The sequence below is a fragment of the Ornithorhynchus anatinus genome, chromosome 8 (genome assembly GCF_004115215.2).
Source record: "Ornithorhynchus anatinus isolate Pmale09 chromosome 8, mOrnAna1.pri.v4, whole genome shotgun sequence".
Taxonomy (NCBI): Eukaryota; Metazoa; Chordata; class Mammalia; order Monotremata; family Ornithorhynchidae; genus Ornithorhynchus; species Ornithorhynchus anatinus.
This window is the reverse complement of record NC_041735.1, coordinates 263591-275781: the sequence shown is the minus strand read 5'-3', so window position 1 is coordinate 275781 and position 12191 is coordinate 263591. Positions and strand designations below refer to the sequence as shown.

Below are 12191 nucleotides of genomic sequence, written 5' to 3'. Positions count from 1 at the left end.
TCTTAAGATCTACAGCAATTACCCTGCCTAGAGCTTGTAGAAAGATAAGGCTGAGGCTCTCCAGAGCTTCCCTGACATTTACATCGGGGAAATAGGGGCCGTTTTCCAGAGAAGAAGGGGCTGGCCGCAAGGTAAAAGTAGGAAGCGAGCAGAATGTAGACACGCTGGCCCTTTCCTTGGACTAAGTTTAGAAGACCTTCTGAACCACGGGTCTTCCCGGGGAAGCCTTGGGTTTCCCGAGGCGGCCGTGGGCGGTCAGAGGAGGCTGGGTGAGCACCCGGGATGGTGCCCGGCCCCTCCGGTCAGCTCCCTGTGGGTACAGGGTAAGACGTGGGAGGCGCCGGGCCCAGCCGGGACCCCAGGAGGGACGGCCACAGGGCCACCCGGGCCCCGCCCTGCCTGGGCCCCACCTGTGCCCCACCTGCACCCCACCCCGCCCCTCCCGCTCGCATCTCTGCCAGCTCGGCTTTGCTTACGTTTCTCCCTTTCGATGCCACAGAGAACTCCCGCAGCCAAGGAGGTCCCGGGGCGCAGGGTGGCCTCCGTCCACTGCTCTAGGGGACCGCCGGCCCGACGGGCCCCAAACCGGCACGTGCCCCTGCTTGGACACCTGCAGCCGAGGGCTGGAGCCGGCCGCTCGGGGGCGAGGCCCAGCCCGGTCAGCCGGATCCCGGCCCGCCGCCGAGGCAGGAGGTGGCCCGTAGTGTCCCGGGAGCACCCGCCGCACCCGCCGCACCCGCCGTCACTGCTGCCGCCGCCGCCTGGAGAGTCCCCGATCATTATGTTGGTCAGGAACCCCCAGGGCCCCGCACTATAATGCACAGATGGATACTGACATGGATCCTGCCAAGTTTGCTCTACCCCCTGTGCTTTCCCATTGTGTGTCTAGCGGGCACTCTGTCCGTAGCTTGCAATGACATGACCCCGGAGCAAATGGCCGCGCACCCCAACTGCTCCGGCCCCGAGCGCCACACCAGGAGCTACGATTACATGGAAGGGGGAGACGTCAGAGTCAGAAGACTTTTCTGTAGAACGCAGTGGTATCTGAGGATTGATAAACGAGGAAAAGTCAAAGGGACCCAAGATGGGAAAAATAACTACAGTAAGTAAGAGCTGCTTTCTCCATGTTTCTGATTCACTTCAGACACGTGTGTGTGTGTGTGTGTGCGTGTGTGTGTGTGTGTATGCATGCATGAGGGGGAGCGGAGGGGGGCCTAGGAGAGGTGGATCGAGGGTGGTGGCAGGGTAGGCGGTTGGCAAACACGCTGTTTTTGGTCCGTTGCTTTTATAATGTTAAAATGCCACGCTGGGGGATCGTCCCTCTCGGCCTGCGTGTGGAAGAGACTTGAGACTGTGCTGCCGTTGATGCTGAGACCGGCGTGGGCTGTGGGCCGCTGGGGGGAAGAGTCCAGTCTGCCTCTGTTGGAGGACGGAGCCGAACTGGAAACGGAAAACCCCCCTGCTCCCTGCTCAAGGTGCTTACCAAAGTCAAACCAGGAGGGAGCGAGCCTTTCACACAAAGCACGATGGTTTCACATTTCGAGTAAGCCTCTCAGAAGGCTCCCGAAAATCATCGGTTGATCATTTCAGTGGTTAAAGACCCTCGAGTGCGTTTGAGCAGCAACACTCGGCTGCGGGTGCCCAGGTCCTCGTCTGGTGGTGGAGTTGGGTCATTGGAGGGGGGAGGGGGTGGTCCCCTCGTTCCCACCTCCAGTTCTCTCGCTAATTCTTTCCAGTCCCAGGGCTTTTCACTGTGACCTACTCAGGCTTCCCTGGCCATCTGGGATAAAAATACCCCCTGGGGACTGACCGTTCCCAGGGCGGTATCGATGCGGTCCCGACTCCGTGACCGGCGCTGGGGTAGATGGGCGGTGATTGGCTCAGACAGAGTCCCCGGGCCCCACGGGCCCCACCGTCTATCATTAGAGAGAGACCACAGTGTACCAGAAAGGGTGCCAAGCGTGTTCGGTTTCTGGTGGAAGTTTCTCCTCTTTCCCAGGTTTACCCTGATGAGCAAAATCCATCTTTTTTTCCTCAAGATTGTGAGATTCCACGACTCCCTTCTCTCTCTCTCTCTCTCTCTCGCTCTTGACCCATCTACTTTAACCCTTTATTCAAAGACTCAGTGTCTACCTGGAGAGGTTTTAGTGTTTCTCAGGCCAAGTGGCTCGTTGGCTTCTCAGACGCGTATGTGAATCCCATGCTTTTCAAAGGTGAAGTGGCATTTCTGAGGTTCAGTTTCTTTTGGGAGAGAACATGATTTCTGGTACTTGCTGCACCTGAATGCCACTGCTATGTGGCTTCTTCAGCTTACAGTGTTTGTCTCCTGCTGCCCCATCCTCAGGAGTGTCTGTCCATCCTTCTGTCTGTCACCAGAGCACTGGGCAGGAGAACGATAGGGCTGTGCTTTCTGGCCGGTGCACCGGAGTTAGCTTCAGGAGGAAGGAGGTTTGAGCGGTAACTGGCCACACGTGGGCTGCTCTGAGACCTCTGGGCTGGGGCTGTATGGGTCAGAGCCCCCGGACACACTCCGTCTGGGAAAGCCCTTGCCACCTCCACAACCCTTCTCCATTAGGGATCGTCCCTGCTCTCTGGGCAACACTTTGACAGATGCCTTTTCTGAGGAGAAGTGGCTGCAGGTTGAGGAATGGATCAAGTCTTTCCAGGGAACTTGGAATCACTCACTTCCTCATGCTTGTACCACAGGCGAAGTTGTGATGTAATCCCAAGTCCATGCTTTGGACTGAGTATTTTTCATCTAAATTCTGCTGTCTGTACAAACACCCCCAAACCTCTGCTCAGGATGGGACATCAAATCACTGTGGCCATCCCCAGGCAATAAAAGAGTCTATGCTGATTTGCCACGTCTTTTTTTCAAATAACAAGTGATAGTTCTTCGGCTATGGGTTTTCTGGCCCTTCCACTTTGGAACCATTCACGTGATGATATCCACCTGGGACTCTGCCCGCCAGGCCTTGCCCTGCCCACGCTAGCTGGCTGGTGCTGCTGCTTGGGTTGGGCGGGGAGGGAGGAGGAATTTGGGGAGGGGGAACTCCCTCGGCCAGGCTACTGTCAGTTGCCAAACTCCGGGCTCTGCAGTCTTTAGAAAACGAGGCCATTTTGACCCTAAGCCACCGTCCAACCCGGAAACTCGGAGCGAGCCCAGCCAGTGTCTCCCTGCATGTCCTCTGTGATCGCCACAGAGAGGGAAGAGGAGAGAAAGCCCCATTTAGGCTGGTGGAGGAGCCAGGCCGCACAGATGGCACCGGAGGAGCCAGGCCCCATGGATGGGAGTGGAGATGCCAGGCCCCATGGATAGCGCTGGGGGATCCAGGCCGCATGGATGGCACTGGAGGAGCCTGGCTCAGCCTGCAGCTAACTGTGTGCTCAGGTGACTCAGGAGGACCCAACCCACGCGAGGACAAACAGGCACGGGCGACAGTGGAGGGCCCAGCCCCAGGCTATAGCAAATGGTTCTGGGCAGATACTGGAGGGAAACGGGGTCCTGAAGAGGACATCGGCTCTGGATGAGGTTGGGAAGGCCCCAGTGGCACCTTCCTCCCTTCTTGGGGAGAATTTCTGACCCCTCAAAGACAAAGACCATTAGTGCTGGTGGCCCTGGAAGCCTAGAGGCCGGGGACTGCCTCTTCCTAACAGAGGGGCAAGGGAAGGGGTCCCCACTTGGCCAACGGCTCAGAATGAATGCCGAAACCCCTGGGTGGGCTGGGAGTGCAAGACGGAACGTGAGACTCACCAGTCTGAGGCGTTTCCAAGCTCAAAACCCAGGATGCTAAGGGACACCTGGTCCTAGGTAGCTCCCCGTGGCCCTGGTAGGTCTGAGATCAGGGTAGAGAGATAGCCCTTTCCCTCTCATTGCACCCTTTTCCAGAGGGGAGCTGCCGAGAGGCCACTGCCCATTTGGGGAGGTTCCCAGAAGAGGACAACTGCCTGGGGAGCGGCTCTGGCCCTGGGGAGCGGCTCTGGCCCCGGGGGCGGGGATGGAGAACAAGGTGCGAGCTAGCAGAGTAGGGGGTGGAGGTGGGCTGCACCATGGGGCGGGGGAGGGCTTGAGGACCACACACCAGTCTGGACTTTGGCAATAGGTTGTCCCTGCCTGCCCTGCGCTATGGAGAGATTGGAGCCAGGCCTCCCTCAGAACCCGGGTGAGCTTCTATGTGTTCCTGAACGAATGTTGTTTTGGAACTTTTCCAGTTTTATTCATTTTTAATGAAGCCCCCTTGTTTTGAGCCTGCTGAGGGAGAGGAAACGGGGAAACCAAGGCGTTGGCTGGGATCTCACACCAAAGGGTGAGCAGCAGAGTGGCCTAGTGGATAGAACAAGGGGCTGGGAGTCAGAGGACCTGGATTCTAATGCCGCCTCCACTATTTTTCTGCTCTGTGACCTTGGACATGTCACTTAACTTCTCTGTGCCTCAGTTACCTCATCTATAAAATGGGGATTGAGACTGTGAACCCCATGTGGGACAGAGACTGTGTCCAACCCGATAAGCTTGTACCTGACCCAGTGCACTACACCTTCTGATGATTAGGTGGTACCTCTACAACATTTTTTCTGGAGAGTGAGAGCTCCGACGGGGACCTTAAGCCCTGTGATACAGGAACCAGTGATAAAAATTAAAAACCCAGAGGTTCTCGGGAAATGGATTTTTGAGCATGGGTTCAGCCTAAAGGCAAGAGAACAGTGTAAGTGATCTCTCTAGGCTCTTCTGCCAAAAGAGAACAGAATATTCTGACAGTGAACAGAATATCTTCACACACGTTTTGTAAACGAAGACCAAGGGCACAATTCTCCATTTACATTTTTTCAAATTCCTATTGTACCTGTACTTCCACTATCAATTTTGGAGAGACCTGGGGAGGCTCAGCCTCCAGAGGAACTCCTCTGGTGCTCTCTGGGACCCTGTGAGATGGGTGAACCCCATCGGCTCCCAGCCTTCCAACTAGCAAACAAGAGCCTTAAATCCAAAATCAGGGGGACCCTGAGGTTTATCTTACAGTTTGTGGGAAAGGAATCCCTCGCAGCCAGTGTTTCTGCTTCCACTGGGAAGGAACTGGGGCAAGTGGTGGATGGCAGGTGACCAGGGTGGTCAACACTGTGCACCTGAGAGAAATCAATCCGTTCTGGAAACGGAGGAGTCGAGAGGTCGAGGGAGAGCCAGCCCAGCGCTTGGGGAGGGAAGCCATCTGGAGAGGAGCACTGGGACTCAGCCCATCCGCCCAGTCTGGGCTCAGCCTCCAGCCTCCAAGCTCTGGTGCTCAGCCTCCAGCTCCGAGGTTCCGGGTCCCAGGCTCTGGTGCACGGGTTCCTGTGCTCAGCCACTGTCACTCAGCCTCTGGCTCTCAGGTTCCAATGCTCAGCCATCAACACTCAGCCTCCAGTGCTCAGGCTCCATTGACCAGGCTCTGGGGCTCAGCCTCTGGCTCCCAGGCTCTGGTATCCAGCCTCCAGTGCTCAGCCTCTAGCTTTCAAGCTCTATTGCTCAACCACCGGGACTCAGCCACTGGATCCGAGGCTTCAGGGCTCACCCGTCAGCTCTCAGGCTCCAGTGTTTGGGCTCTGGCACTCAGCCTCTGGAGCTCAGCCTCCAGCCTCCAGCTCCTGGTATTCGACCTCCAGCTCTCAGGCTCCAGCTCTCAGGCTGTGACACTTAGGCTCCAGAGCTCAGCCTCCATACCTCAGGCTCCAGAACTCAGACTCCAGGGCTCAGTTTCCAGCACTCAACCTCTGGTGCTCAGCCAGTGATGCTCAGCCTCCACCCCTCAGGCCCCCACTCTCAGATTCTGCTGCTCAGCCTCCAGCTCTTGGCCTCCAGTGCCCAGCTACCGGCTCTCAGGGTCTGACACTTATTCTCCAGCGCTGAGGCTCCAGCTCTTTGCCTCTGGCTCCAGACCCTAACCTGGCAGATGTCTGCACTCTCCAAGTTCAGCAGGAGAGGCTCCTGAGACAAAGAGGTAGGAGCGCAAATGACAATGGGCAATGCAAACAACAGACACGGCAGCTGGACAGAGTCAATCTTTGTGTGGGCTTGGGGTAAACAGGTCTCCACATCTGTACAGGCATTTTCAGACACACCTACACCGTCAGGCACATCATCTTCCACTGCAAAGGCCAACAACATACACCTTCATTTAATGGTGTTTATGCACACAAACACACAACACATACAGATACACACTCACACGTACAGATAACATCAGTTCTCATAGCACACGTTTTCACTAAGTGCTCTGGGTAGGAACGTGATGGTAGAATTGGGGGACGATCTTCCGACAACGCATGTCTGTCTGGTACAGCACGATGCAACTGTGGAAGAGCAGTCGTGCATGAATACACACATTTATTGAGTGCCATAAAGTTTTTCTTCATACAGGGTTCATCACAAATGTATGATCTCTTGATCTGTGAGGACAATGATAGCCTCTCTCCTACAGGCACCAGCTCGTTTGAGGACTGCATTGCTGCTCTTTGTCTGCATGGACAGACCTGAACTCAAACTTCTCTGGTTTCACAAACAACCATTCATTCAGTCAATCGTATTTATTGAGCACTTACTGTGTGCAGAGCACTGTACTAAGCTCTTGGGAAGTACAATTCAGCAACAAATAGAGACAATCCCTGCATACCACAGGCTCACATTCTAGAAAACAGGGGAACTATGAGTCAGGTCCACTAAACCTTCTTTTACAGGCCAACCAAGGAGGGAAAGGAAGATGCAGAGGACAGATTAATGAGGAGGAATACGTTGCAATAATGTTACCCAGCATAGATTGAAATTATACAGCCATTTCAAGTCAAATCAATCATATTTATTGCACTCTCACTGTGTGTGGAACACTGTAATAAGCTCTAAAAACTATCTTTTGGCCCAAGTTATCTGGATAATTCAGGTAAAGAAGTCTTTCATCTGAGAACAAAGCAAGTGAAAATGTGACACTCTATTTAGTTGCCCTTCATCACTGGCATCTTTAGACACACCTCATCTTGGAATTAATAAGGTAGCTGGGACGCTCAGTTACTGAAAAGGCCACCCTGAGAATTCTGCACCTGGAAGGGCTGGGTCTCTTCCTGACTCACTGGAAGAATCTGTGATTAAGGCTAGAGTTGGGAAGCAGGCTGGCGAACCCAATCTGTTGGGAAATGAGAACACAGTTTCTGCCAGGAGGAATGGGCTCTCACTAGTCATTTGGAGTTCTTTGGAAGGGTCAATTAGTCTGTGGATGGAAGTGAAGCAGGGTACAAACAATAATAATAATTATGGTATTTGTTAAGTGCTTACTATGTGCCATACACTGTTCTAAGACTGGGGTAGATACAAGGTAATCAGGTTGTCCCATGTGGGACTCACAGTCTTAATCCCTATTTTGCAGATGAGGTAACTGAGGCACAGAGAAGTTAAGTAGCTTGCCCAAGGTCACACAGCAGACAAGTGGCAGAGCCGGGATTAGAACCCACGACCTTTGACTCCCAAGCCTGTGCAATTGCCACTAAGCCACACTGGTTCTCTAAATATAGAGTCGTCCGTTGTGTTCAAAGATGATACCACAGGGTGAAATTCACCTTCAGGCCAAATTTGACTGAAAAGACCCATGTGGGATCCATGGTCCCATCCACATTGTGTGTCCAGACAGTCTTTCCCTTGTTACATTGTTATAGTCGATGGTCGTGGTGCATGCCACTGTTTTCTCTTTTGTCTCCTTTTCTCCAGTTCTTTACAAAGCTTCTGATTAGACAGTGCCATTCCTCCCTCGATAGTAGTGGGCCAAGCTAGTCTCCCCTTGTCAACATGACTCCCAGTTTTCAGGTGGGATGCAGCATCTAAGGTTTTTGTTTTACTGTGACCTTAAAACGTTTCCTCTAGCTTCCTCACTTTCCCAATTTCATCCATTTTCCAATTCCAGTTGTCCATACAGTACGTTTCAGTATCCTACTGTTCCTCATTTAATAATCATAGCATCCGTTTAGCGTGTAGCTGGGTTGAGCCTGGGTAGGGTGCAGGTCTCCCAGTTGTAGAGAAAGTTGGACAACAGCAAAGTTCTGTAGACCTTAAATTGGGTCTGGAACCTGGTACTCCACGGTCTCCACATAATGTCTAACAATCTCCCAAAGGATGATTGGCCTAGATTCTGTTTTCCATTTCCTTGTCTATCATTGCATCGCTGGTCAGTGAACTCCCCGGGGGAACAGAACTCTGTGCTAGCCTCAAGCTTTGTGATGTCAATTTGCATTTTCGGGTGGGTGTATATGGCTCCCCTGGTGCAGGCTGACCCATCACTTTCATTTACTTTAGATTTATGATCAGCCTATAACCCCAGCTGTTTGGCTGAAGGTGGTTTACGATCATTTGCGTCTTCCTGGGAGTGTGTCTCCGGGACACAGTCCTCTGCAAACGACTGTCTCTAGCATTCTCTCTAGCACTTGGCAGGTGGGGTGGTGATGCCAAAGTGAAAGCAATCCAAGGGGTTACCGAGAGCCTCCGAGCCAAGAACTTGGCCATTTCCTGAGAGAAGCTTCGTGGCTCTGGATATGCCATTCGGGGACGTCTTGGCAATGTGGTCAGGGCTCTGGCCTAATTGCACCCCTGAGGTCCCAGAGGTGGCAGAGACATTTCCATGGTCTCCAGAACATGCTCTGTACCACCGAAGACCAGGTTCTGCCTGAGGGGTCTCGCCAAAGGTGACCAAAGAGAGGTGGCCCCAGAGTTCAGCTCCAGAAATGTAGGAATTCGAGCTTGTGAGAGGAACCTGATTCATTCTTCTAAAAAGGAAAATCCAGATTTTCCAACCACTTTCATCCGCACTGAGTTCGTGGATCCCTTCCAGCCTTCCAACGGCTCACATATTCTCTTAGGAGACAGAAGGAATGCGAAGCCTTAATAATGGTGTCCTGTTCCGGAGAAAGCCTGGAGGACAGGGTGTGGCCTCAGCCCCCGACTTCCAGGCCTGAGCCCCGGAGCCTCTCTCCTCCGGGTCTTAGACTGATGACAAGCAAAATCCCACTATTCATTCAATCATTTACCCTCATTCCAAGGGGCTCCAAATTCCTGATCAGTTCGAACAATTCCTGGTCATGTTTAACAAGTTTTGGGACAACCTCCTTACAGTTCCCAAGTGTCCCGGGAGCTAGAAAGGAATTGGACATGGATCTGAAAGCACTGCTTGTGCCTGGTTGCCCAGCTGTCAGTCAGCCTCTGGCAGTGATCGCGGGCCTATTCCAATTCCCCAGTGTAACGGGAAGTTTGGATATAAGAATGGGGCAGGGGGAGGTTCTGAGCAGTGATGCCCAACTGGGCTTTGAAAACTCGGTAATGGATTGTGATCAAATGAGGCTCACTGAGGAAGTGCCACCCGGCTGGTGGATGATAGTAATGATAATAATAATAATAATAATAACAATAATGGTATTTGTTAAGCGCTTATTATGTTCCAGGTACTGTACAAAGCACTGGGGTGGATACGAGCAAATTGAGTCGGACACAGTCCCTGTCTCAGTGCTTGGCACGTAATAATAATAATAATGATGGTATTTGTTAAGTGCTTACTATGTGCAAAGCACTGTTCTAAGCGCTGGGGAAGATACAAGTTGATCAGATTGTCTCACGGGGGGTTCACAGTCTTCATCTCCATTTTACAGATGAGGTAACAGGCTCAGAGAAGTGAAGTGACCTGCCCAAAGTCACACAGCTGACAAGTGGTGGAGTTGGGGTTAGAATCCATGACCTCTGACTCCCAAAGCCGGGGTCTTTCCACTGAGCCACCCTGCTTCTCTAGTAAGTGCTTAACAAGTGTTTAACGTAGTGCTTAACAAATACCGACATTATTATGTGGGGCTCACAGTCTCGATCCTCATTTTCAGATGAGGTAACTGAGGCACAGAGAAGTTAAGTGACTTGCTCAAGGTCACACAGCAGACAAGTGGCAGACCTAGGATTAGAACCCATGATCTTCTGAGTCCCAGGCCCATGCTCTATCCATTCCACCATGCCGCTTCTCGCTAGGATGATGGTAGTGGTGGTGTCAGCGGCGGTGGCGGCGGCAGAGGGGAGCCCCACCGTGTTTGATGCTTCACTTGCCAAGAAGGATTCTCATTACGTCTCACTCTCCACTGCTCCCGCACCTCTGGTGCTCCACTTTCTTCTTCCAACTCATCCGAACTCCTCAGACTGTCAATGCTCAGGGCTCTACTAAGCCTAATTACACTGTAAAAATGGTAGCTTCACTTTTCAGCAGTGTTAGATCCCAGGCAGCTGTGGCTTAGACAGTCCTTCCTCAAATTGGCTCTTCTGGAAAAGCAAAGTGTCACCTTCCGGCAGGTTGGGGCATCTTATAAGTAAATTTCCTCTTCCAGATCCCTCTCCAGGGCCCAAGGAAATTAAGGTGCTTCCAGAAGGTAATCCCCAGTGGATCGGGTCAGGCTTCCTGTCAATATTGGGCTGCATTCTCCCGTCTTGGGCCATGATCCCCTTCTGGAGGAGGGTTCAACGCAGCCCGGCGCCCCGTGGCCGACACGCTGTGGGCGCTCAGTAAATAGCATCGATGAGGGACTTGGGGAGAGCGTGGAGCACAAGTTAGAGGGAAGCTTTTTCCGGTTCAAAACTCCAGAGGGGCTGATTCACCCACTCCCTGAGGGTCTCTCTGGGGTGGCCGTGGCTCCCCGGGCCAATCCCCACGAGCCATTTTAGGGACCGGCGAGGACGGCGCTCTCTTAGGCCGCAGACTGGGGGTGGGCACGGAGAATGGAGCGGAACGCCGACGGCTCCCGGTGGAGAAGCCCGCTGGGAGGCCAGGCATTCATCAGTCTCCCCTCCTTCATAGTAAATTTGTTTCCAATTAAGTCCGCTGCAGCGTTGGAGGAAATGTGATCATCGGGGACGGCATCTTCCCATGTGGTGAACCTGGCCCGCTGATTTAAGACTCCGACAAGGAGAGCCATTCCAACATCTGTGGCCGGGCTGAATTCCCCTCACTCTTGCCCCAAGTCAAACTCCTCCTGGGTGCAGCAACATATTGAAGCCTCCTCGGGCCCCCCCCCCCCCGCCCCCTCCCCACCGGGTTAGACACTTGGGGAAGGGGCCTGGAAGCTCCCCAGCAAATAGCCACGGAGAGCCTTGGCACGCTGCTTCATTGCACAATCACCAGGCTCATTAGTAACTCTCTGGCCACAACAGGAAAATCCCTCCAACTTTTGGCTTTTTGGTCAATTTGAACTCTGGGTGTGTGCTGGTAGGAACTTGTCGGCCGAATTTTCTGGTGAGCAGTTAAAGAACGAGCAAACACGCATATGAGAGAAAAGAAGAGGCGCATGAAAGTAATGATACGACGGTGAGTATGATGACCACGGTGATCACTCCCACGTTTCGTGTGCCTAACGGCTGCAGAACACATTGCATCATTTGTATGGGTGGGAAAACTGTCCTCGGTCTCCCGAGCGGTGTTGAAAGTGGGAGGGGGCGCTCCCGGATGAGACTGACGACGGCACGCACCACAGAGCCCGGGCTCTGATGGAACCGGGGGAGACGTCTCACTGAAGCCCAGATGAAGACGGCCGCCCCCAGGAGCGGCTCACTGGGCTTTCCCACCTCTCCCAAGCCGCCCCGCACGCCCCTCACTTGGCCTTATGGCGGGCAGCGGGCAGCATCTGACGCGGATTGAGCCGGAGCCTGGGCGGGAGCCGGGGGGCGTGACCTCAGGAAGGACCAGGTCAGAACCTCCCTGTGGAAACGCCCCTTGGACACCGATCCAACAGGACTGGCCGCCTGCCTGGCACACCAACCCCTTCCCTCCTGCCCGACTGCCAAGGCCTACCGTCTTCCCCTGGGATCCCCAAGGCTCCATCCAACTACTGTCAACAGGGCAGGCTTTCCCGGCTCTACCCGTCCAGGCCGTCTCTGCCTCCACTCTGGTGGCCCCCCTGACTCACTGACAGGGTAATCTTGGGGCTTCCTGTGTACAGAGAAGCAGTGTGGCTCAGTGGAGAGAGCCCGGGCTTGGGAGTCAGAGATCATGGGTTTGAATCCCGGCTCTGCCACTTGTCAGCTGGGTGACTGTGGGCAAGCCACTTCACTTCTCTGTGCCTCAGTTCCCTCATCTGTCAAATGGGGATTAAGACTGTGAGCCTCACGTGGGACAACCTGATTACCCTGTATCTACCCCAGCGCTTAGAACAGTGCTCTG

At 53.7% G+C, this 12191-nt stretch overlaps 2 protein-coding genes across 2 annotated transcripts in view; one reads left to right on the top strand and one right to left on the bottom strand.

Moving 5' to 3' along the window:
* FAM227B (family with sequence similarity 227 member B) overlaps positions 1-12191 on the bottom strand; it is a 155811-nt gene that overhangs the window by 27674 nt on the left and 115946 nt on the right. The gene's annotated exons all lie outside the window — the stretch shown is intronic.
* Positions 676-12191, top strand: part of FGF7 (fibroblast growth factor 7) — a 72743-nt gene continuing 61227 nt past the window's right edge. Inside the window, exon 1 of the mRNA XM_029070357.2 lies at positions 676-1102. Within this exon, the coding sequence (XP_028926190.1) occupies positions 817-1102 (286 nt within the window). The 5' untranslated portion in view covers positions 676-816. The remainder of the gene's footprint in view (positions 1103-12191) is intronic.